We start from the raw sequence: 27,014 nt of genomic DNA on the forward strand, positions 1-27,014 counted from the left end.
ACTGTTCTTGGGAAATCACCTGTCTGCAGTCAGTGGCTGGGGCCAGGATTTCACAGGGTGGAATTAGTTAGATCCGAATTACTTCCATGCACAATGATTATAAAGGTCTTGCGTCTTTCTGGTAGTAGGGATAGGTTTTCTGTGAACTCTTCGAGCACTCTCTCTAGGTTCCCCCTCAGACTTAGGGCTTGTACCTGGGGAGAAGCTTGCTAGCAGTGGATGGACTTTCTCTAGTTGTGAGCAGAACGTTTGTCCTTTGCTGAAGTGAATTGACATGGAGTGTGAAGCCTGTGACTCGAGTGCGTCCTACATCAAATGCATTGTAATTGAAAAGTGACAGTGCTGGAAATTACCTTTTCTGCCTGCCCCTGCTTTGTAGTTTACAGTAATAGTCCAAGTCTCATTGTTCCATTTGTAGGAGTTACTAGGTTGGTGCAAAAGTAATTGCATTTTTTGCAATTATTGTTAATCTATTAAACCGCAGTTACTTTTGCACTAACCTAATACTTCAAGATCGATGAGAAAAGGCCTTTATTCAGCATTTGGCTGCAAATGTCAAGGTATTACACAGAATGATTCTCACACACACAGATCCTGTCTTCTCTAGAGCTCCCAGTTTCACACAGTTGTAAGAAAATAGAAGAGTGGGCCAAATATAGACAACATACCATAAAGAACACACCAGGATGAGCAGGTGTTTTAGTTTACAAGTTTAAATCTGTGTCAGTGTAGGACTAGGGAATTGTGAGCTGAGTCTCAGAACTGGCTTCTCTCTGTATGTTTCTTTGGTTAAACCATTTGGGAGCAGTGTGCAGTGGAAAAGCCAAGAATCAAATGGCCCCTAGGGCTTGTATGTTTACCTTCTTCTAGGAATGAGTCCCTCTGCATCACGGTGGAGCCAGGTATGCACTTCAACATACAGAAGCTGCCAGCGTGCTCTGGAGTCTAACTCTCCCTCTTGCTAATTCCAAACTTTAAATGAGTAGAACATTTAAAAGAGAACTCTGTTCAGAAATTATAGACATATGTCATTCACTCAGGATCTGAAGCATTCAATAGCTCTTGATCTGTTGATCTGTTTTCCTGGGAGTGAATGTATTTTTGTTTGCATTTTCTCCATTGGGAAATGATTCATTAAAACTATTTGGCGTAGTCTGCAAGTCAACGTTTAGGGGTGTGCAATGCCTGAGTGATCTGGCCTGATACCAGCTTGTAGTGGCAAATGGAAACCGCAGGTACCACCTCCTACTAGTGCCAGGTGGATCCTACAACAGTCAGCTTAAGGTGGCGATGGTTGTGCCAGTGCCCAAAACCTCCCCTGAAAAAGCCAAAAATGGGATCGAAGCGTCTCATGATAAACACCTGTACACTCTTTCATCTTGTAGTAGCTGTACAAAAGGGGTATTTTAGAAGGTGAAGAAGAGAAGCATAATCAACTATTTTAGGAACCGCTTCTTCTTTCCTATCTTTTGCCTACTGACTGTGAATGACCCAGAAATAGTGCTTCAGCTTTTAACAGCTGAACTGCTGTATGAGTCAGCAGAATGAAAGGTGCGCGTGGTAGTTTACGGGGAAGCCTTTGGGGGACAAAGGTTTTCATCCACATTGCTTTGAGCTATGTAATTTCTACTGACTTGGTAGGGTCTTATCAAGGAGCACTTGCTTTCCGTTAGGTGTTAGGAGAGACAAAGACCAGGAAGTCACGTTTCTGCTCTCAGCGATCTTTAGAGTGAAGTAGGGTAAGACATGTACGCAGGTCTGCATATGTGCAGACTGCCAGGAGCTCATTCTGAGTCAAGGAGAGTGTGAAGGAATCGACTCACTCTGGTCCAGTGATGTCTTCCTATTACGTTGGTATACTCTGATACAAATGATGTTAAATCCTTATAAAGTTAATGCTTCATGACCAAAGAGGATTTCCTTTTCTTTTTTAAAATGTTTTTCTCATTTAGCTATTTACTAATTTTTTGAATATTAATTCATTGAATACTGAATATTTTGAATTGCCATATACAAGTTGGGTTTTGTGTGGCTGTGGTACATTCCTCTGGAACAAATTCTTTTGCTTTTGATACGATACTCCATTGTCAAAAGTTCACTAAATGGTAGAGCTGGAAAGGACCTAAGAGACCAACTACTCTAAATAACTCTTTGCAAATGAGAAAACAGACTCAGGTAAATGATTTGCATAAGTACAGAATATTTTGGGTAGAACCAGGATGTATAACCTGCCAATATTGCTATGGATGGAAAGCATTTGTTTTAAGGGAAAATAATGTAGGTAGTCATTTTTGTTCCCTGCTCTTTGTTTATCCTGTTTCAGAGGCACAGTTGAGTGCTGTTGATGCTTTGATTGACTCCATGAGCTTGGTAAAAGAAGATGAAGAAGAGGGCAGGATTGAAGACTTGTTCCCAAACACCAAAATCCCAAACCCTCAATTTCAGCGATTATTTCAGGTGAGACAGGAGAGATTAACCCATCTGTTTGTTTTTAAATGAGCGTGAACTGAGTGAAAAGTTAGGGTAATTGGCAGTCCCAAACAAATGTTTCGGTCCTCTGAGGGCCTCAGTAACTCTGTTTAATGGAAGAATAACACTTTCTACTTCCCACTATAAAAAGAAAGATACTCTGAGCTTTTAGAAAGAAAGTAAAGCTAGATAATGCTTTTAAATTTTTTTCTGGAGAAAGACTTTTGGTTTTATTAAAAAACAAAAGGGCTTAGTAAAAAGCAGATTCTTTGATGCTTTTTCCAGGTTTTCTGCTCTATTTTATGTGAATCAGACTTGTCTTTGTTTTTTATATCCAAATGGTAGAATTTTTATGAACTGTATAGTAATCACTGTTAGGGAGGAAGTGTTCCAGTGCCACATTTGTCAAAAATTTCATAATTCAAGGTAGCATAGAGGCCATATAAAGAGGTTATAGTATAAAGTTATTATACAGTAACTAAAATACAGGAAAATATAAATTATGGATTTCTGAATCTTGGGCCAAAGGAATTGGAATGTGGATATTGGATTAAGGGAAACAGGATTGTTGACTTATATTGAGGAAGGGGAGGAATAGACCAGGGTTGAAGGGGAAGGAATGTTCCAGTCCTGGATTAAATTGTTGATAGCAGGACACAGGCTTCTCTGAACCCCTAAAAGCTGAAAAAAATCACAAACAGCTTTTTCAGGCAGAGGTTTCCCCACAGAGGATTGGAGGGCCTATTCCTGTGGAGGGTGGGGGCTGTTTGATGGAGAGACCATGGATTGTCTCTTCTGACTCACTTCTCAGAGCATCTTTAACTAACTCAAGTCCATAGTAGGGCCTATTGTAATTTTGAGCGATCTTCTACATAAGAGAAATTGCCTGCTTTTTTTTGTTTGTTTAAATCTTTTTTTTTTTTATTGGGGAATAGTGTGTACTTCCAAGGACTTTTTTCCAAGTCAAGTTGTTGTCCTTTCAATCTTAGTTGTGGAGGGTTCTGTTCAGCTTCAAGTTGTTGTTCTTTCAGTCTTAGTTGTGGAGGGCGCAGCTCAGCTCCAGGTCCAGTTGCCGTTGCTAGTTGCAGGGGGCACAGCCCACCATCCCTTGCGGGAGTCGAACTGGCAACCTTGTGGTTGAGAGGACGCACTCCAACCGTGCCATCCAGGAGCTCAGCGGCAACTCAGCTTAAGGAGCCGTGTTCAATTTTAGTTGCAGGGGGCACTGCCCACCACCATCCCTTGCGGTAGTCGAGGAATTGAACTGGCAACCTTGTGGTTGAGAGCCCACGCTCCAACCAACTGAGCCATCTGGGAGCTCAGCGGCAGCTCAGCTCAAGGTGCTGTGTTCAATCTTAGTTGCAAGGGGCGGAGCCCACCATCCCTTGCAGGACTTGAGGAATTGAACTGGCAACCTTGTGGTTGAGAGCCCACTGGCCCATGTGGGAATCGAACCGGCAGCCTTCGGAATTAGGAGCATGGAGCTCTAACCGCCTGAGCCACCGGGCCAGCCCGCCTGCTTTTTTTAATGCTTATAATTCCTTTAAGTAGTGAAAAAAAATTTTTTGTTCTAAAATTAGAAATATGAAGTTTAATATGTAAAGGTCTGACTCAGTGAATACTTTAGTATTCTAAGTGTAACCAAGTCTAAATTACTTGTATAAAATCCTTTGGTGTTTTTGACAAGTGGTCTTCAAGACCCAAAGATCTTGCCATTTGTAGGGAAGGGAAGAGCAGGCTAGTTGGTGTGGAAAGCTTGCAGAAACAGGTTGCTATTGATAGGTAGGTTGGTAAAGGAACATGCATGGTCAGGCAAGTTAGGAAAGTTTAAGAAAGTCTGTTTTATTAAGAGAAAGTCTGTCAGACAGAGCAAAGATGGCTACAGCCCAGGCTGCACACCTGTAGGAGACTTGCAGCCCCAAGGGAGGAGGTGAGGAGGGTTTTGTAGGGGTTGTGCTGACAGGGGAGTATTGTTTGAACAGAAAATGCTGACTGCGTGTAAGCCTGTCGCTGTTTTGTGGTGTTTTCTGTTATCGCAAGTGTCGTGCAGGTTGGCCTGCAGGGTCTCTGGTCTCACTCCCCACATAAGAACGCAGGACATGGTGAGGCCAAAAAGGAACACCCACGGAGCCATAGATGGGGAGTCATACCACTATATTCTCACTGGCGGCTGGGTTGGAGACACAGGAAGCAGGAGCCACACTTTCCGCAACCTGCTGTCCACTTCTCTCTGCCAACCCACCTCACTTGCTAGATGCAATCCGCCGTGCTAACTGCAATCGCGCTTGCCAGCACCATCTTCTTGCTAGCCCCCACTTGCTGCTAGCGTAGCCACAGCAGTTATATTAGTGGCCAGTGGCTCACTGGTTACAGCTGACAGCCAACTAGTCACAGCTGATGGCCATCCAATCACAGTTGATGGCCATTTACTACCTGAGCCAGCACCTTTTCACGTGAGGCCGAGAGCCTGGAAACTGCTCTCTGGGGCTCTGTCCCCACAGCAAGTTTGGCTCTGTCTGCAGGTGCAGGCCAACAGACATTTTGTCGTTTTCTTACAAACGTGGCTCTGTCTGTAAGTTCAGGTCTCTGAGACCTAACATTCAGAGATCTAACATTAAGTCAAGGTCTCTAACATTCAGAGACCTAACAACTATGGTGAAAAGTCAAACTTCTAATACATGGCAGATATGCTCACGATGGTTTCTGTTTATCTCCAGGAAGTGTTTCTTGGATTAAGGAGTAGATACAAGAACACAGGCAATGTTATCTTTCAGCGCTATAAGAACTGGAAACTTTGATTTTTACAATTTATCAACTTTGTTTTCTTTTGTGGGATAGAGTTTTTAATATGGCTTATCTGTATAAAGAAGTGTCATCGCTAGGGCATTTATAAATTGAATTCACTGTTTTTAAAACAAATATTTATTGAGCCCTGTGCTAAAGATACTAGAAGCTCGCTACTTGAAAGGACCCCTCCAGAGGAATGACGGGAGTAGAGATATAAAACCAATAGATACAACAGTGGTGGTTACAAAATACTGTGGGAATAAGAAGAATGAGAGATTCTTGTAATTTAGTGACTTAGGAATGTGTCAGTGAAGAAAAAAGGGGATTCATGATGTGACAAGGGCATGCCAGGAAAAAGAAGTAGCATATGCACAAGCCTGGAAACATGAGGAAGTGTGATATATTAACGGATCCACAAATAGTTTCATGAGGCTGGAGAATTGGCTGTATGGGAAAATGATAGGGAAAGTGGCAGAGTAGGTAAGTAGCATTTTGATTTTATCCTTTAGGCAGTGGGTAATCACAAAAGGATTTTGTCAGCAAGTGGGTGACGTGATTTTTAAAAAAGAGCTGATGGAGCATAGGGGATGGGCTTGAGACCAGTTAGGTAACCTCCAGTGGCCCGTATGAAGGCTTGAATTAAAGCAGTGACAGAGATAGTAGAGAGGAGAAAATTTAGAAGGGAGAGTAGTTGTGACTTAAGGGATTAGATGGTAGTTGATGAGAAATAAGAAGAATTGAAGTAACAAGATCCTAGCTTGGCTGACTGGAAGGATGGTGGCACCATTAATTGTGATGAGGCATATAGAATGAACAGACTGAAAAGGTAATTCATTTTTTTTTTTGGCAAGTGTTAAATTTGAGGTACCTATTGGCTATCCCAGTATAGACACTCAGGGCAAAGTTGGAAATCAGAGCCTAGAAGAGCATTCAGGACTAAATGTATAGATTTGAGAGCCCTCCTCAAATAGGTGGAAACAAAAGTGAATGAGGTCACCTGGGAGAGTATGTCGAGTGAGAAGAAGAGAGAACAAAGTCCTAAATATCAACATGTGAGTGGACAATTAGGGATAGACATAAAAAGAAATGCTTTAAAAACAACAATAACAACAAAACATTCCAGTCTCCACCCTGCAAAAAAAGTCAGAGAGATAGAAAGAACTAGGAGAAACTGGTGCCTATTGAGGCACAGGAAGACAAGAGTGTCCAGAAGAATCACAAATCAGACGTTGCACGTTGGTGAGAGAGGAGCATGGCAAAGGGCCCTTAGGGTTTGTAGTTACGTCTGAGGACTTTGAAGGCCCAGCAGCGGAGGAATTGGGGCGGAGACAGGTTCAGTGCTAGAGGAGAAACAGGAAGGGGAAGACAGAAGAGGACTGAGTAAGCTATAGGAGGACGTGGAACTCAGGAAGACTTTCTTTTTAGGTGAAATATTTATAACAGGGTAAATGAGCTGGGAGTAGGGGAAAGAGAGAGAGATTAATAATTTGTTGGCAGAAGGTTAATTTATTTCTAATTTTGGAAAGAAATGCTGAAAAGTCGATCTTTTGTCAGTGTATAGTTAAAACTGCCTTTAGATAATTGATACAGTGTTGCTAAAATCAACATACTACTAACTTAATATGTTAGCCATGTGACTTGCAGTTTTTTTCTCTAGTCTCTCAAATTGTAAAAATCACATTGAAGAATCATAATTGCTTAAAAGAGAAATAAGTAGATTGAAGTCTGACCTTCAGCTTCTGAGCCACTAAAAAGTGTCACTTTATCATAACATTTTAATAAATGAATTGGGATGTTTTGATTGAATTAATTTTATAAGTATTCCACCTGACCTTTAAGAAAATATGAGAGGTTGATGCTTTAGATCAGGGGCGTCCAAACTTTTTTCAACGTTTTTCACCAAGGGCCATATGCGGTAAAAGACACAGCCGGGCCACTCACTCGAGGTGAAGTACGTATTGCCTCACCTGGTTTATTTAAGTAAACTAAATACATTTTTGGAATTTGCTGCTGGCCAATAAAAAATGGATTGCGGGCCGCGGTTTGGACACCCCTGCTTTAGAGCATCCCTTGTAGGTCCTCTGTGTCTGACTTGTGGATGATGACACTGTTTGAAAGAATTGCTGTTCTTTAACAACAGTATGAACACTGCTAGAGTTCATACTGAAAACCTGGAATGTTTTTCAGTGGGGAGCCTGGGTAGGGTATTTGTCCATGGTTTGTTCTAGTTCTTTTCCAAAAAAAAGTCAATTGAATGTCAAATAGACACTTCCAGAATGTGAAAGGTAGTCTGTGTTGAGTGTTTGCTTACTGCTTACATCGTTAGGGCTTTCTAAGCTGTTTTAGGTATTTTAACAACCTGAGGGAGAGCGCCGTGAATTAAAAATTATGCAGAGGAAGGTGGGAGGTAGATTCACAGGGCTTGGGATCATTTTGGTTTCCCATTTTGCTTCACGTTAAACAGGCCTGATGTTATTGATGCTCCTGGGAAAGTCAAATCATTAGAAAAGAGGAAAACAGGAGTCCAACTGACTGTGCTATGGAGAAGGAAGACTTGTGGTTGGTGTATTGAAACGGAGCAGCACACAAAATTTCTAGAAGACATGAGTACTTAATTCCTACCTCAGGAGTTGCTGAATTAGTGAAATATAGACTCTCGGATGTTATTTCCTATTTAAGCCTAAGTATCTTTTATTTCTTAGAATGGAGACTTCTGGCTTATATTTCTGTACAGGGTAGGAAAACAGTCCACGGGGTGGTATAAATCGTATATCTTATGTTAGGAAACAGTATTTTGAAATTACTGGAGCCATATAGCTCTCTGGTTTTTCTTCAAAATTACTAATGTATAAGTTGTTTAAAGGTGGGAATAGTAAGAGCCCTGTTCTCCAACCTGATTGGTCGGCCTGTAAAGGAACGCACATGGTCAGGCAAGTTAAAGTTTTTATTGTAAGAGAGAAAAGTATATCGGACTGAGCAAAGACGGCTACGGTCCGGGCTGCACACCTAAATGAGACTTGCTGCCCCGAGGGAGGGGGTGAGGAGGGCTTTATAGGGGCTGTGCTGACAGGGGAGCATTGTTTGAACAGAAAATGCTGACTGCCTGTAAACCTGTCGCTGTTTTGTGGTGTTTTCTGTTATCACAAGTTTGGGTCTGTCAGCAGGTGTCGGCCAACATACATTTTGTCGTTTTCTTGCAGACATGACTCTGTCTGTAAGTCAAGGTCTCTGAGACCTAACATACAGAGACCTAACATTAAGTCAAGGTCTGTAATATTCAGAGACCTAACACAACCTACTCTTGGAATTAATTCTCTAGCAATCATAGGAAACATCAGTGAAGCGATAGTTTAATTTTTTCTCTTTCTTAATGGTATCTCGCCTTTTTGCTTGCCTTCCTATACTCCTCGTAGAGTATTTATTTTTCTGGGCAGCAACCAGTCGTGCCAGGGCCTGGCTTAGTGGACTGAAAGCAGTACGGGTGATTGAATGGAAGTGGCTTTCCACTCGTAAAGCAATGGAGAACCTGCCCTGGCCTTGACCTTGGCCCCACTCTTGGTGTTACTTCCTGACACCTCTGTCAACAGCCAAAGAGTCCTGAGAAAGCGCACTTTATTCCTTCAACCAGTATCTGTTAGGTGCACATTATGTGCCAGACACTATTTTCAGTACTTGGAATTCCACAGTGAACAAGACAAACAGGATCTCTACTTTCCAGGCGGAAGGTTAGGGAATAAACAAATAAACTGAAAAATTGATAAGGTAATTTTAGATAATAAATTCTGTGAGGAATATAAAACAAGGTTAGTTATAGAGAATAACTGCATGGTAGGAAGGGGAGGAGGGACTCTTTCATATAATGTCAGGAAAAGCCCCTCTGAGGAGATGATCACTGAGCAGAAACAGAATGATGAAAAGGGGCCAGCTCTGTTGAGATCTTGGGGCAGGCAGAAAAGGCAGAGGGAGCAGTAAGTACAGGACTCCAAAGCTGGAATGGGCTTGGATAAGAGTGAAACAGGAAGAGCCTGTGTGGCTGGGTTATGGTGAGTAAGGAGGGTGGCAGGTGACGTGCTAAGGGAGGCATGCGGGGGCTACATGATGTGTGACTTTAGGACGTGGTCAGGAGCTTGTTTTCAGCTGACTAGTTAGGGGAGACCAGTTAGAAGGTGAGGGTGGGAGCCCACGTGAGAGGTGATGGGACCTGGACAAGAGTGGTAGTCGTGGAGATGAGCAGAAACGAATGGGCTGGTGGAGAATGGCCTACACCCGCACTCCATGGAGGTTCGGGCCAGACCAGTATTCTCAGGTGTCCCAAAGATGTCTTCCTGGGACCCACTGAGCATGGGCAGCTCCCCCACACATTGTTTTCTAAGACTAAGCAAAGGAGAAAGCAGAGTGTAGTGAAGGGAGATAAAGGATTATAACCCAAAAGTTATAATCCCACATTGTCAGAGGCTCTCGGAATTGTGTGTCTTCGGGAACCTTGTGTATTCTCCAAGTAGTGAAGTATCAGCCTCTTTTTACAAGATGAGACTCCTTTCCAGGAGGGCTTCAGCGGGCAGTGCTGCCAGGCTTGGGTCTGTCTCCTAGTTGGTTTGGGCATTATGCACGTCCTGCTAACCATGGTGCTTCTGGGCCGTCTCTCTGTTCTCACTTATCTGTGGTCGGACTCAGAGCCCCCAAACGAAACATGGAGGATCCCTGATCAGAAACGTAGAATGAAGCCGTCTGTGATGTCCAGATCTGTGTTTTAAAATCCTTGTTCCTTTTCCACAGTGTCTGCTGTGCAGAGCTTTACATCCCCAGAAGCCTCTGCCCGCAATTCAGCAGCATATTTTGAATATGTTGGATCCCCCCACTGAGGTGACAGCGAGATGTCAGATTCCTCTCTCTAAAATAAAGACCCTTTTCCCTCTGACTGAAGCCATCAAGAAAAAGGATCAAGTGACTGCTCAGGACATTTTCCAAGACAAGTAAGTACTCAATGTAGTTGCATTTGACCTTGGAGTACATAAGGCTGGTGCTCGTCATGGACTGGGGCTCTGGAATTAAGGATTATACATGGGTGTGTGGAATCACAAAGGCGGGAGGAAGAAACCTGTTGATATTTGACCCTGGCGTTGAAAATACTGGTTTCTCATATTTGTCCATCGCAGGTGTAGTTTATCCTTGCTATTCACTCGGGATTTTGAGCTACCTTCTGGGTTTTTTTGAGCAAATTCTTGGTGAATTATATATGGAGTAGGCCAAACAGTTTTTAATATCTAAGACTAAATTTTACCATTTTTAAAATTGGCTTCTGGGCATGAGAGGAGGAGGTGAAATTTTTAGGTTTTAGGTTGGGAGGTTAGGTGTCAGGAAAATAGTGGTATTTTTGGAGAAAAAGTCAGGAAGAATTAAAAACCTGGCCCTTCGGTTAAGCTATTACTATTCAGTGATGTACTGGTTATACCATCAGTGAGGTATTTGTACTTTAAAGATTACAGAATGCTTTTCATATAATCTTTAAATCAAGCTTTCAGGTAGCTATTTTTTCCCCTCATCAGATTCTTTTCAAAATCTGTATCCATTTCCATTCAAAGCAAAGCAAAAACAAACCATAAGAAGTTGCATTTGGTTATCCAGAATCATTTGAGTGTATAACATTGATTTTACCAGGGTTAGGTTTGGTTATTGGTGACTTCTCCCCCCAAATCAAAATGATCTATTCATTGTTTTAGGTTCATTCTGAGATCCAGGTTTAGACAACAATTTTTTTCTTTGATTTCCTTTTTACAACTGTATCTTTATGGACGTTTGTTATTTATAAATGCCCCATTGCAAGAGTATTGAGTAATTTCTAGAAATCTTCACAGGGTTCTGTACGTTTTTACATTTAGTGAATTATCTTCAACGTTGAATACAAAGCTTTGTGCTTTCTGTGGCTCTTTAGAGGTCAATACCCTTTGTCAGAACAGGGGGGGAAAAATATCATGGGGTTGATGGATTCTATCCTGTGCATTCCTAACACATCCTGCAGTTTTATATTTCTCTTTAGGCTCCCATGCCTTCTACGTAGGAAGACTGTCCCTAAAAATCCACTTTCCTTCTACTATCCTCATCCACCTATATCCTCTGGATTGGTATTTTGAACAGTTCAATACAATTCTGAGTCCCTTTCTTCCCAGGACAGCCTGGCTTTAGTCTCGCTGCAGTCATCTGGCTATTCTTTCTGTGTATTAAAGCTCCAGTTCATGATTTTGATTATCTACTTTTGTGGGAAAGAAAGGGTCGTTTTCCCCTCTTCCAGTTGATTAAAATGTAAATTAGCTGGTTAAAAAAAACCCCACATAGACCCAGAAGGCTTTTGTTCTGTGGCTTGATCCCTGCTATGCTTATACCTTCAGCTCTAATCCTACTACTCACTCTTTTCAGGAAGCTGAGGGTGCTGGCTGTACTTTGTTCTTTGCTCCCATCATGGTTTGCGACAGCAGAGTGATCTGCCTAGAGCCTGAGAACGATCTCACTCACACACACCTACGTGTACTCCTATTCACTGCCCTTTCTTCAGAACTCTTAAAACTTCAGAAAGTTTTTAGGAACTGCAAACATGATGCATTTAACGTATATTTATTAAGTACCTCCTGTATTCAAGAAGAGTGACTCAGTCCCTTCTGCAAGGTTCTTAAAGCCCTTCATTTTTATAATGCTCCAGTCAGCTTTAGAGGTACTCTCCATAAGGAGAAAAAAGTTGCTAACAACTAGCTATGTTTGTTGTGTATATTCAGCATCCCTGTGTCAAGGGTACATGTTTCTAGTATAAGGGTGAGGGGTTAAGATTGGGGAGTGGGAAAATGTCTGTTCAGGAACTGTCAGAGGCCAAGACAAGAGCCCTGAGCTGGGGTCACTAGTTTTCATTTCAGCTTTGTCAATCTTGATCTGATTTTGCTTAAATAAATTTACCTTGATGAGAGTTTCTCCATCTAAAAACATCCTCCATCTAAAAACATCCTCATCTCAAGAGGTATTGTAACAATGAAATCACAGATATTAAATAAAGCACTTTGAACTATTTGGAGGGAAGGCAGTAGTCAAAACCCAAAGCAATAATAATGTCATTATTAATGAAAACATTGACCACTTGAGATCTACTATTCCTGCTGAACCTGTTGAATCCCTAGTGTTAGAAGTGATTTCTTCATTTCAAGAGGGTAAAAGCAGCATCTGACATTGTAGTCCAATATTAGTACTAAATATTACCCTTCTATAAAATCATTGCTTCCTTTAATGTTGCTGGACACTGTTGAAATGAAAATGTCATCTCATCTCTCGAACAGGGAACTTGCCTGAGAATTAGGACATCTGAGGTCTCATCCTGCTTGTGCAACTATCTCTTAGGTGATCTTGATTATTTCTTTTTTTTTTTTTTGTCTCTATCCAGATAGCCTAAAGTTTTCTACTTTTTCAAGTCCCCTAGGGCTCCCTGCCACTTACTTTCAGTAGCCAGTTCCATGTGAATTGGTTCCCTTGCTCTGCAGTGCGACCTTAGGTGGCAGTGGCTTATCCTCCTTAAGCCTCAATTTCCTCATGGGCAAATTGGGATAATAGGAATATCTGTCTCCTAGAGTTGTCATGAGCGTTAATTGAGTAATATATGCCGTTCACTGTCTTATCCCTAGATCCCAGCACAGTGCCTCCCACACAATATGAATACAGAGTGTGAGGAAATAAATGATTTACAAAATCCTAATCATGATCCTGGCACATTTGCGGTGACTATGATGGTGATGATGATTTTATAGAGAAAACAGAGACCAATAGGTGGGAACTCCTCAGTTTTTTGGCCCGTCTTATCTAAAAACGTATCTATTGCTTCTACCTTTACTTCTTCTTTCCTGTCTCAGTGAAAGAGGTTACCTCATGCTGTCCCAAGTTAATCCTTTCACCTATGTCCTGAGATGCCGTCTTCTGTCTCATCTGGTACCTTAGTCCACTAATAAGTTTTTCCTTCTTTCTGTATTTTCAGCTTCCCCCTCTGTACCAGCTCCTTTCCCTCCACACATAAACATTTTATTTCCTTTCCTCTACAACAAAATAATCCCCTCACTTCCTCCCTCTGATGACTGCCTGTCATCTTCTTTCCTTCCATAAGCCAGGCTGATTGGAAGAAGAGCTACACTGTTTCTTTTCCCAGCACTTGTGAGCGTGGCTTGTGCCCCCATTGCTTCCCTGGAACGGGTCTTCCAAAAGACACTAACTGCTGAGCTTACTTCAGCTTGGCAGTCCTTTTCCTTCTTGACCTCTTTGTGGCACTTGACATTGTGAATTCATTGCCTCTTTAAAACTCATGTATTTCCTTAACTTCAGCTTCTCCAGGATTTTCCATCTAAACCACTGATAGCTCCTTGTCAGAGTCCTCTCGGGGCTGCTTTTCTTTCCCCACCAACCTTGACTGTTAACGTTCTATAGGACTCTTCCTCCGAAAGAGCTGACATTGATTGGACACGGCTACCCATGTGCTGAGTGCTTTATTCACATGTATTACCTGTTTGGGTCTTCATGACCATTCTGGGAAGTAGCTTCTTTTATTAGCCCATCTCAAAGCTGAGGACACAGAGGCTTAGAGAAGATAAGAAACTTGCCCAAGATCATATATAGCTGGTTACATGTTGCAGTAAGGATTTAAATGCAGGCAATCTGACTCCAAAGCTTCTGCTCTCAGCCATGATGCCATATTGCCTGAGAAATGCATGTTCTAAGACCTTTTATTATTTCACATTACAACTCTCCAAAAACTGCTAAGTATCTGTGCATCTAACGTATTTCCATCCTATCCATTGGCAATCTTCAGTGTCTGTTCAGTATGTCCAGAAAGGACTTCATCATCTGTCTCCTTCCAAGCTCCTTTCCAACCCTCTTCGTGCTGTTATTCTCTGTTTCAGCGAATGACACCTGCTTTTCTAGAGAGCCATCATTTCTCTTTACTTTCCATATCTGATTGGTTTACCAAGTTGTATTAGATTTACCTCAAATCTACTCCTTTTGCTTCAGGTTAATATAGTAGCAAATAGCATTGATCTTGGAGTCAGATAAATTTGGATCAAACCCCAAGCATTTCCTTTTAATAGTGGTTAAAATTGGCAAGTTGCTCTGTGCCAAGTGGCGATAACAAATACCTGCCTTCCAGAGGCTGTGTAGGAGAGTGGTTGAGAGTTCAGGGTTAATTGTGGACCCCTTACTAACTGTGTGCTTTAGACAAGGTCAGGCCCTTTTGAACCTTGGCTTGCTCATTTGTAAAAGGACAGTAATAATAACTAACTCATAGGGTTGCTGTGAAGGTTAACTGAGATACTTAAAATAAGTATGTTTAGCAGAGTGACTAGCACCTGGTAAGCTTTAAAAAACAGTTAACTCTTATTAGCACTGCCCAATGCCATTACTTTTATGTGGGCCTCCATTTATCCTGCTTCACTGAGATGACCCTGATTTTGTCATTCTAGTCGTATACCTTTCCAGTCCATTCTGCATTCTGTTACCGGAATGATTTTTTAAGAAACAAATCTGATCACATCACTCCCTTGCTAAAATTCTTTAAGGCAGTGATTCTGTGTGTGTGTGTGTGTGAGAGAGAGAGAGACAGAGAGACAGAGAGAGAGAGAGAGAGAGAGAGAGAGAGAGACCAAACCTTTTGATAATCTGGGGGTTCACACATTCCTTGGTGCTGTCCTCGGACCCCTGATTAAAAACCTTTGTTTTAATGGCTTTCCATTACCTTCAGCTTAAAATCGAACTTACACAGGTGAGAAAAGGCAGATAAGTATTTTTCTGTAATCCAGTTATCTAGAGAACCACTTCCTTTCGTCACAGTTTCTAGGCTATAATACAGATATTTTCTGTCCTTATCTCTCAGTACTTACCAGCCAGTACCTCAGGCCTCAACCCAGAATAGCAGCTTGCTATCTTCTCTCAAGGATATGCTGCTTACCACAATATTTTGTTAATTGTTTATATATTTACCTTCTTTATTTGAACTTCTTAAAGGTGTTGATTGTATATTAATTTTTGTATATTTAGAGTCTACAGCCTAGCTTAATGGCTGACACATGGTATTAGGTAAATGTTTGGCTAAATAAATGAGTTACAAAATTTGTACCTATTTATGAAAGAAAATGAGAAAAGGTGAAAGAACAACAAATTATCCATGGTCCTGACGTCCAAAAGCATCAATTCTTGACATTTGTATGTGTGCTGTGACTTTGCGTGGATAGTTTCTACCTTCCAGGGCTCAGCTCCTCCATAGATAATTTGGGGAGGAGAGTCATTGTCCTTTCCCCCTTCAAATAGACAGTATGAGTTTAATATATGTAGGATTCCTAATCGTGCTGTTAATGATTCAATCTTGAGATTATTAACCATATTAAATTTTCACTACTTTCTGCTTATTCCTGGGCCTGCCTTTACCTGCCCAGTTCTGGGGAATTGGTATATATATCTTCTTATTTTTCCTTCCCTAGACTCTTACAATGGAGGATTTAAGAAATTCTTTATGTGACACAACCCTGTATTCTCATAGAACTTAGCATAGTGCTTTGTATGTTTAATGCTTCTTAATACCACTATATAAGTTAATTTGTAATTTTGGAAGAGAATACATGAGTAATTGATATACTCATTGTACTTAACATCACAGTGTTTTCTTAAGGAGCAAACTGAAGATCAGAGAGAACAGTAACTTATACGACTCTAAACTCTAGATATACTAAAATTAATACAAAATCAATACCTTCAAGAAGGTGTGAGATTCCAGGGCTAGTGAGTGGCAAAACTGAGGCTAGAATCCATGTCATGTCTTTTGTCTCCAAATCTTTATCAGCACCATGTTGTCTGTCTCTTGGGGACAACTGGCAAAGGTTGAAATGGTTCTGATTTTTTGAATGAACTCAAATTCTGATGGAATTTCATGCTTGGATTTGTGCATTTTTCCTCCATTTTTGCCATCAAGGCTTCATGCATTTATTATTCTATTTGAAGGGAAAAGGTCAGGCTGACTCAACCCTTTTAATGTTTCCTGGTCCCCATCCTCTGTCTTCTACTTTTCTTTGCTTCTCAAAGGGAAAAAAACAAGTGGTGAATGGGAAAGATGTCAAGTAATAAGACTTTTTATTCATGTTTTGTACGGCTCTAATGATTACTTCAGTCCTTTCATCTAGCTGTAAGGACATTCATTATTGAAATATCATTGAATAAGCCAGTTTATGCCTTGTTTTTCTTTGCTTTATTTTTAGGATAACCTCCTCTTTATGCTTCACTGTTTGAAGGTTGGGCTTTTTGAACAAAAGCATCACATTTAGAAATACTAGATCCTAGAAACTAATTTCCCTTCTCATTCAGCCCTTCTTGACAGCTGCTTTTGCCCCAGATTGATTATTTGGGAGAAGAATCTTCCTATCTCTATGTTCAGCAGCTTAAGGGAGATTATGGTCAGAGTGTTTGCATTTGATGTTCTTCTTCTGTGCAATTAACTTGACCTCCTCTTGACTTTAAGGCAGGCTGTTAAAGCCAGACTATTACTTGAGGCAAGATGTTTGATACACTTCCTGCGAGTCATCTTTCCCTTCCTACACAGATGCTATTGGACTCTGTTAGCATATTGCCCAAAACAAAATTAAGTTTATAAAAGAACAAATTAAATGTTTTCTTTTGAAAGTGGATTTTTATAGTTTGAGACTTCTCTAAGAGCAAGCTTTTGCATATTTAATCATGGTTTGTCTGGTAGGTTTTGGGAGCTGTAAGTGGAAGCTCTCACATACATGATGGAGAGGATGGGTTATTAGATGCAAAGGTGTTCTATATACATGGAAAAGCTAATAGCTATCAATTCGGAGACAGAAACTAGCAAATAGTATCTGAAGGGTGAATGGGTTTCTTACCGAAATGTTCATTTTCCATTTCCTATGCTTGCAGTTTCATCTTTTGAGAGGGCTTTATGATGCAACTACTAATTATAATTTCTGTGCTGCTGTGAAACAAAGCCAGGGCTGCTGCAGTGAGGCTGTCAGGAGCTGGGCTGGCAAAGGGAGGCAGCCTGTTTGTAAAGGAGGACTAAGTGCGGCTATTTATTTTCGACACTTGAAAAATAAAATTGTACTTTTCACATTAGCAGTTCTGGGACTTGTATTGTTTCTTCTGTTTTAAGCAGGGGGCGGGGGGGAACCATTTATTTCTTTTCCAGCCATGAAGAAGGACCCACCTCTAAAAAACTGAAGACTGAGGAAGAGGGAGCTCACTTCAGCCTCTCCAGCCTGGCTGAAGGCCGGGTCACCAGGGTAAGCAGAACTCCCTACTGTGCTCTCCCCGTGTCGGGAAGGTTGAGGCTCAGGGAGATTGCATCAATTTTTGTTAGTCCTTTAAAATGTCACTTGCTCTGTATATAAGCCATACAGGCTCTTCCCACACTTCTTCCTTTAAGTAATTTTCAGTGAATTACCTATAGAATTATCTTTATGTATATAGTACACAGAGCACAGCATAATACGTAGAGCATGGAACAGCTCAGTGGTAGCACTTTCTGTGGAGATTTTGTCGGCTTCATTTTGCTGCTTTCTATTTAATCAAGTTGATAGGATAAGTGGGGTTGATGATATGAGTCAATCTCCAAGTTTATAAAATTTAAGAGTAAAACTCTATTTCTTTTGTAATATACAACTTCAGAACAGGTTTCACAAGTTCCGATTTCCTCAAACCAAGTGTCCTTTAACACTCGAGATCTTTCTTTAATGGGAAGGTTTTTGGAACTTGAACATATTGCTTTATTTTAAGCGGCATTATTTTGAATCAGTGGATCTTAAAAATTGTTCCTTACTAGCTAGCCAAATATACTAGGAAAGATGATTAGCCCTGGGGCCTACTTTTTCTCTACCTCAGAAAGAAATGCTCTCAGAAAAACTGAATGTCAAGAATGAGTTGGCTTTATTTCAGTGGTTTTAGTGAAGGAAAAATAATTATTTGTTCTGACAGCTATACCAGAGTAAACTGGAAACTTGAGTACATTTTGTGCCCAAGTTTACCGGCCATAATAGAACCCCACTGTCCTCTCCCCTATGAACTGAATGATACTTACTTAGTCCCTATCAAGGCAGGACAGGAAGAATAAAGACATAGTATGATCAGGAAGGGCCATGTAGTTGGCAGAGATTTTCATCTTTGAAACTTGCCCACCTTGCACTGCAGTAAACCTTGATATATATCTGCTTTTATTTTGGGGGGACATGTTCAGTTTGGGCGTGTTTATATATTCTACCAAAACTTCAATGCCAAAGGCTCAGCAGCAGTCCCCCCCAGAAAGGGCAGTTCAGTGCATCAAGCATCGGGCTGTTGTTTCTCATGTCATCTTAGTGGGACAAATATATTTTGAACGGACCCCACACTGCAGAATCTTCCCCTTCCTAATGGGTTGGGTGTCAGGATGCACAAGCCGTCTGCCACATAAAGGCTTCAAGCTGGCCTGGCTGGTGGCTTGGTAATATTCTGACCCCTCTGGAAAGAAGTCACTTTGTATAAAGGGAGATAAGTGAAAGTGCAGACACGGGCTGTTTGGCTCCAGGAATCGGCTGGCTTATAACAGAGCCCTGGAGATGAAAATGACCACAAAGGGACCTTCACGTTGTCTGTGGTTTTATTTTATAAGAGCACACTTCCTACATTAAGCCATCTTATCTTGCCTGGGGTGCAGCCAATAACGAGAGGTGATCTGCAGGTTTATTGTCTGTGGGTGTATTCCAGGTTGGAAGTGTGAATCCTGCTGAAAACTTCCGCACTCTAGTGAGGCAGAAGACCGCCAGCTTTGAGGAAGGTGAGTGACACGCCGTCGGCTCTGCATTTCAGGGGAGATCCTTAATTAGGTTAGTAGGTTTAGGTCTAGATTAAGAAGTGTGGCCTTTTGTTACAGTGCTGCAGAGAGCGGTGTATCTTTGTGTTCTCCCATGTTAGTGAGTTCACTGAGACAACGAACGTCATGAGCATATGAGGATAAACCCAGCACAGGTCTGCCCAAAGGAAAAATAATTTGTAGGTCTCCCTGGTAATAAAACTGTAGGCCAGGACCTCGGAGCTTTTAGTTCCACGTCTCTGAAGTTCTTTGGGTTACTGTGAGTGAGCTTGGAAGAAAACTTTTTTGTGTTGTGTCTTCCTGTTTTCTGAGACTCATAATTCTTCTTCTACTCCTGAGGGTTTGAGCCCCTTTACAGTGGTCCCAGAAAGACCTGGCGGCTGCCCCAGATTTGATCCTTCTGAAATTGACCATGTCCTCACAGTTTTCTTATCAGATATCACCAAGAATCCGTTTAGGCTTGGGCTAATATTACAACAGCTTCCAGGGACGGATAGAGGGTCTTGAACTAATATTCATACACTCAGTTGTGTTCAGGTTCCTGTTCATTTACCCTTTAAAGAATGGCAACTGGTGCTTGCAGTCCTGCGGCTTCGTGTATCCAACCGTCCTCCTTGTTGCTGGCCAGGGTCAGGCCTGTGCGAGCTGCCTGTGTGTTTATGTTAATGTGTGTGCAGAACTGTCCGCTTCCAACTTCTTGGCACTTTATGGGGAGAAATGGCTCCTGCATGCCTAGAGCACGACACCTTTTTAGTTGAATTCTCTGTAGTGCCTGGCATGGGTCTAGGGCACCTTACCACTTAGAGTCTCAGAATCCTAGCACGATGCCTGGACCTGCTCTGCCGTTAACCAGCTGAGCCTGAGAGAGAGCATGGAATCTACCAGGTCCTGTGCACTCTTTTAGGCAGGGTGTGAATATTTTGCTTTCAGATCAGAGAAGAGTTTTTTTGCCCTGTTAAGAACTGCCATATTCTTAGCAGGAAAGCTTTTGAGTTTTAACACAAAACTACATCTGAATAGAAGAAGGAAATGTAAAAGTGACAGCTTTCTGGAAGGATTGGTGGAAACAGTACTTCAGAATTTCTCTTCTTCATGTATTGCATTGATCAGAGGAGATTTGCCCAGCATTGCACTATGCTGCTGTCTGTTTGGCTACATACTCTGTGTGTTGGGAAGGGGGCAGAAACATGCTGTGACAAGTCAGTGAACGCTATGGTCTAGCATGATGATTGTGTTTTGGAAGAAAGATTACGGCCATCTTAGGTTTTGCTAATATGTTGTAAGTTACTTCGGCCAAAGTCAAGGGTCCTCCCTTTGGAAGTGATTGGCCTCTATGGCTGGTGTCAGCATGGTCTCTTCAGGGCCTAAGTAAGTCCAACATCGTCACCATTATAAAGGTAGCTAGTTAGTTGGTGTCCACTATGTTCAGGTCGTTGTACTAGCACTTTGCTGTATTCTTGGTCTCAGTTACCCCGCACAGCAATCCTGCAGCACATGAGCAAGTAGAGAAATGTTAGAGCCTTAACAGCTGGTGGCAGAATGCTCTGAAAAAGAGAATTGTTTTAATTGGGAAAATACTTTGATATGTGCTTGGGTAGAGACGGCGTCTCTGTCCCCAGACTTGGTTGTTAACCAGTGCTGGGTTCAGAGCAGCGGGGAGTTACAGTGTCATAGAGGCAGATAAACCAGAGCCAGTCAGGAGAGGAGAGGATGGGATGAAGAGAAAAGGCATAGAAGGGAGAGGGAGAGGAAGTGAATGCGTTTATGGAAGGGCACAGCATTCTATAATATGTTCCCAACTCATGACTGCAAATGTTCAGTGTCAGTAAAACTGGAATGCGTGGTTTTATAGTGCTGCGTATGAGGAAACTGGTGAAGTGGCAGTGCTTTGGGTCTTGAATTACATCAGGCAGAGCGGAGAAAGCACCTGAGAGCACAGGAGGCAGAGTCTGAAGAGATCGAGAGTAAATTCCGGAGAATTTGCTCCTATCTTAGGAAAACCTAATGTTTCCCCTAGGCCATAGAATTGGGGATTTGAAGCAGTCCTGTGAAAATAACAAGGGCAGTGATCCCTAGATGGCATATAGGTTACAAAGAGGTATTATCATCTCCACTTTACAGGTGGAAAAACTGTGAAACTGGAAGAGATAAACTTCCCCAGAAATCACACAGGGGTTCAAATCTATTTCTCTTTCAAATACTAGATTTTTTTCACTCAACCTTACTGTTTCTCCTAACCCTAATGCCCTCCTTTCCTACATTTTTGTTTGTTTGTTTATTTAAATACTAATAAGGTCACGAATTTTAAACCTTGTACTTATAGACGGTACTTTTGATGAGTAGACCATCCTTTTATGTTGGATGGGACTGAGTCCTGGTATATTGCTAGTGTTGTGATGGCAAATGTCCCTCTGTACCTCCATCTAGAACTTGGTCAGTGAAACGACTGGGTCGCTTTCCAGTGACCTCACCAAAGCAGACTTTCTGCTGAGCTGTGGGAAAATGGGACTACCTGCTTCTTAGCAACTAGTTCTGTTTCATGGTCCTAACTTGGCTTCCTTTCTTATTTCAAGCTTCAGAAATTCTGTTTCTCATTACTTTTCCTGCCTCTGTTCTGCTGCCTGGGTATCTCTTTCCAAGGCCCTTTGTGAGCCAAGACTCACTTCCCCTGCAAGTGCAAAGTACTCTGCTCTTGAAGCTGCCTCCCTGGTACTGATCTTTATCTCTCCTGGAGATCTCTGCCTAGGGCAAGGGAGGGAGAAGCCCTTCTCTTTTCTCGTCACATCTACTTTTTAAAATTCACTTGCCAAAAGCATGATCTGTAATAGATAGCTGGTAAGATTGTTTTACCCCTAGGTAAAACTTGGCCCTTTCACCTTTTTTTTTTTTTTTTTTTTTTTTTAATTTATTGAGGTGACAATTGTTAGTAAAATTACATAGATTTCAGGTGTACAATTCTGTATTACATCATCTATAAATCCCATTGTGTGTTCATCACCCAGAGTCAGTTCTCCTTCCATCACCATATATTCGATCCCCCTTTGCTATAAACTGAAAGAGGGTTGTAATTTCTTCTGTCTGGTGTAATACTGTAGTCATACTGAGAGTATTGTGATCCTGTCCTCTTGACATCAGCAGTCTACAGTGGGCAGCTACACATTTTCTTCTGGTTTTTGGTATGAGGGATATTTCTTGTCCTGTGCTTATTGGCATAGAGGAGGTAATACCGAACCAGGAATGTGTTCTTTCTGGCTGTCGATGCCTCTCTAAGCTGTCTTTGATTCTCAGGTGCTCTTTTTCTGGCCCCTTTCCTCCTCCTTTCCTACCCACCCCACCAGTCTGTCACTACAGTTTCACAATAGAAAAATTCCTGACCACGTCTATGTACATAATAATCATCTCACAAATGTGAACGTGTTGGTTCCCTTACACAGTATTCATAAGTGCATGCGTGCCATCATTGTGATGTGTGTTAGCTGTAGGTGTAGGCTATTGGAAGAACCTGAGTCCAGAGTTCTCAGACACCCCTAAATCGAGGTTACCCACTTATGTGAACACCCCCCTCCGCCACCTGTTCAGCAGGGCTTCTAAGGGGGAACATATGGATTTTGAATTCCTCGTCCCTTCCCTGCTTTTGCTTAGGAAGCGTGCTAAAGTGGTCAAAAACTGGACGGCAAATTGGAGAAGGAAAAGCCACATGACTTCAATCCTCCAAATGCTTCCTACATGATTGAGATATGTCTGAATTTATAGGTTCCCACCGAGTCTGAGATACTAGTACATAAAGTAACTTAAATGTAGTTAAGATGATTTCCCACTGATTGTTGCAAATGTGTGGAAACACTGCCTCAAACTCCATCCCGCCGTCTTGGCCTCTTGTGGCTTCAGCTTCTTCATTGGTGCCTACATTTCAGTACATGGCACAGCACTACCCTGAAGTTTACATTTTAATGTAATAAAACTCATCAAGCATATAATTTAAGTGAAATCATTGAAATGAAGGCAAAAAGAAATAATAAAAAAGATATGACATAGAAACCAAAGACCATCATACAGAACCACTTTAAAAGTGTTTTCAGTTTTCAGCAATTCTCCCTAAAATGTTTCCGTTTTTGTTCAGCTTCTAACATCCTTTCAAGAGTCTGTCAATCTGGGGATCAGATTATGTCCAATTATAGGATATGGCTCTGTCATGCAGGGTCTCAGCTCCTGCTCCCTGCATAAGAACGCAGAATATGGTGAGGCCAAAAAGGAACACCCACGGAGCCATAGTTGGGGAGTCATACCACTATATTCTTGATGGTGGCTGGTTATGACACAGAAGCAAACTTCTGCCAGCACCCCAACGAGGGGTCTTCCTGCACCCCAGTCTCGCTGGTGGCCAGGCGAGACACAGGAAGTAGGAGCCACATGATCCGCAATCCGCCGTCCGCTTCTCTGCCAACCCTACTTGCTAGCCGCAATCCGCCCTTGCTAGCTTAGCCGCAGCAGTTATATTAGTGGCTAAAGGCTAACCGGTAACAGCTGATGGCCAACTAGTCACAGCTGATGGACATCTGCTACCCGAGCCAGCACCTTTCCACGTGAGGCCAAGAGCCTGGAAACTGCTCTCTGGGACTCTTTCCCTACAGGCTTTTATAAAATGTAGCCTGGCTATCTGTTAAGAAAAAAAGCCAACTGGTAGCATAAAAATAAAACCCTGTTTGCTGTAGTTATGTTCTCAGCACTAAGACTTTTCCTAAGACTGTTAGAGGAAATCTATGTGTGATACCCCACGACGTTCCTGTTTTCTCCCAGTGGTTTTCTTATCCCAGGTGGTAAAGGTGCTTGCCTTAAACTTGTGTATTTTGTCTCTTTTTATGTGAAACATGGATATTTTCCCCTCTGGCTGAAAATGTGGAACTCACATGAAGGTTTTATCCATGTCCGAACAACTAGAAAAGCAGAGTTTGTTCAAGCCTTCATTTAACACAGTGACCAGTTGGCTTGCGTAGGTGACCCGTGCTAGCAGGACAACAACAACGCAGGCGTCCACGGTTGGCTCTGATGGCAAAATGAATGGGTGCTTCAGAGAAAGGGTACGTTATCCCGCTTGCTGTTGGAGTTCACCCTTGCAGTGAGTGCTAAGGAGAGATTTGTGAGGCAGAGAGTGGTTGAAGTACTTCACCGTGGCAATTTCTCTTACTTACGGCTCTTTCTCTCTACCTCCTGTGAATTCTGCAACTCGTCCATGCATGGGAGGCCATCGTCATCCAGGGCATCTCACTCTGTTCTCTTGGAGTCGGGCTGCCTTCAAGATTGCTTCTTAAGCGCATCTGGTTGAAAAAGGAAACTTATTTCAGATTGTGCTGATGTGCGCACTGCTTTAATCAATGACTTACAGAGACTCTTTGTGGCAGGCAACAGAAGCTCTTAACCAATTAAGACGTTTAAGAAAGGATGTTTGGCTTTTGTTAAAATAGTCACTAATCAGCTGAAATGTGTGAAGCGCAGCCCAGAAACAGCTTGGAGTCCCACTTACATGCAATAAAAGTGTTTTGGTCCTCCCCTTTCAAATTGCAAGCCCAAGGCAAAAAATATGCTGACACAGAAAGAAGTGGCAAGTATAATTTGATATGGTTAATCCTGTCTGTTATACATGTCTACATAAAATTCTGAAAAATGGGGTGCTTGTTTTCTTTGGCCAGAAAAGGGAAGGGACTTTGGGTCAGATACAGAACACAGTTTAGCAGAGCTTGAGAATATTATCAGCACAGATGTTTTTGGACATCAGAGAAAAGTTAACTTTTTATTTTTATTTTATGTTTTGTGGTTCCTTATGGGCAGCTGGAGAAAAATCTTTAGTTACTAGTTACGATTAAAGGCCCTGCTGTGAATGGAATTGTCCAGGCCTTACCCGCAAATTCATATGTTAAGGCCCTAACCTGTAGTATTGGTATGTGGAGGTGCGGTCTTTCGGAGAACATTAGGTTTAAATGAGGTCGTGAGGGTGGGGTCCTCATCTTGGGATTAGTGCCCTTTGAGGAAGAGACACCAGAGTTTGAGCTCTGGCTTCCTTCTCTCCTTTCCCTTTCTCTCTCCTTTTTCTCTCTGCCATTTGAGAATACAGTAAGAAGGTGACTTTAAGCAAAGAAGAGAGCCCTCACCAAGAGTGCTAGACTCCAGAACTGTGACAAAATAAATCTCTGCTGTTACACCACCTAGTCCATGGTATTTTGTGATGGCAGCCTGAGCTGACTAATACAGGCCCATTTCCATTTCCGTTGTGAGATTAAACTGCTAAAATCCTGTGGTTTATCTCTTTCTGTCTTTCGTGGTAATGAGATGCAACCGTAACAAACTCAAGATAGTCACTGTTGGCCAAGAGAGACAGGAGCTGTATCTCAGAAGAGAACTACCTTTTGATAATTCCACTGCCCTTGGAATTTAGTAATGTTTCCTTAGGGCATTGATGATAAGATTTGCTATCTGAGCTTTAGCAGTTATTCTGAAGTAGAAACATCAAGTGTCTCCCTTCTGTCCGTGGTAAATCTCCACAGATCTCTTAGCTAAATTGCACTTATTTATTGCCAATTTTTCAGTTTATTGAAATATAATTTTCTACTAACAAATGGATTCATTCTAAGTGCAATTCATTGAACTTTTGTAAATTTATAGAGTTGTACAGTCATCATCACAATCCAGATAACGAATTTCTCCCTCACCCCCCAAAAGTTCCCAATGACCATTTGTAGTCACTTCTTTTTTCCCAGCACCACCTCAAACAACCACTTTCTATTTCCATAGATTTGCCTTTTCTGGAAATTTCACTATAAATAGAGTCACTCAATAGTCAGTCTTTTGCACCTGGCTTTTTCACTTAGCATAATGTTTTTGAAACTTTTCTGTGTAGCATGTATTGATAATTGATTTCTTTTTATTGCTGAATAATAATCAATTTTATGGATATACCCAATTTTATTCATTCACCAGTTGATGGATATTTGGATTGTTTCCAGTGTTTAGCTATTACAAATAATGCTTCTATGAACGTTTGCATACAAGTCTTTATATGTTTTCATTGTTCTCGGGTAAGAGTGGAATTGCTGAGCCATATGGAAAGTTTACATTTAACTTTTTAAGAAATAGCATTCTTTTCAAAAGTATTTTAACCATGTTACATCCCCACCAGCAGTGAATGAGGGTTCCAAATGATAACACTTGTGTTGTTGTTAGTCTTTTCAATTAAATGTGTTCTAGTGGCAATGTATTGGTATCTCATTGTGGTTTTAATTTGCAGTTCCTTAAATATTAATGATGCTGACCATTTTTCATGTCCTTCTTAGCCATATGTATATCTTCATTGCAGAAATGTCTGTTCAAATCTTTTGCCCTTTTTCTTGCCCATTTTTTGATTGGTATTATTGAAATGTAGAGAGTTTTGTATATAATCTGGGTACAAATCTTTATCAGATATATGACTGCAAATATTTTTTACAGTCTGTGATTTATCTTTTTAAAGGTGTATTTTGATGTATGAAGTTCTTAATTTTGATTATCTAATTTTTTTCTTTTATGGACTATCATTTTGTTGTTATATATAAGAAATCTTTGCCTAGCCCAAGTCACAAAGATTTTCTCCTATGTTTTCTTCTGAAAGTTTTAGGTCTATAATCCAGTTTTAGTTGATTTTTAAAAATGGGTATGTGGTAAGTACCTAGATTCATTGTTTTTCATAGGAGTAACCAATTATCCCAGCACAGTTTGTGGAAAAGACTGTCCTTTTCCCACAGAATTGCTTTGGCACCTTGTTGAAAATAGTTGATTGTAAGTGTAAGAATTTATGTCTATAATCATCAATTCTATTACATTGATCTATGTCCTTCACTAATACATTATTTTGATTGCTTTA

General features: G+C 41.4%; 1 protein-coding gene across 1 annotated transcript in view; it reads left to right on the forward strand.

Annotated features, from left to right (window-relative positions):
* The window catches only part of XRCC5 (X-ray repair cross complementing 5), an 82,374-nt gene that overhangs the window by 27,889 nt on the left and 27,471 nt on the right, over window positions 1-27,014 (forward strand). The window contains exons 13-16 of the mRNA XM_019727052.3: window positions 2,324-2,457; window positions 10,033-10,229; window positions 17,468-17,561; window positions 19,018-19,087. Of these exons, the coding sequence (XP_019582611.3) occupies window positions 2,324-2,457; window positions 10,033-10,229; window positions 17,468-17,561; window positions 19,018-19,087 (495 nt within the window). The remainder of the gene's footprint in view (window positions 1-2,323; window positions 2,458-10,032; window positions 10,230-17,467; window positions 17,562-19,017; window positions 19,088-27,014) is intronic.

Source organism: Rhinolophus sinicus, chromosome 17 (assembly GCF_057876585.1).
Source record: "Rhinolophus sinicus isolate RSI-liver-muscle chromosome 17, RSI-T2T, whole genome shotgun sequence".
In the NCBI taxonomy this organism is placed as follows: domain Eukaryota; kingdom Metazoa; phylum Chordata; class Mammalia; order Chiroptera; family Rhinolophidae; genus Rhinolophus; species Rhinolophus sinicus.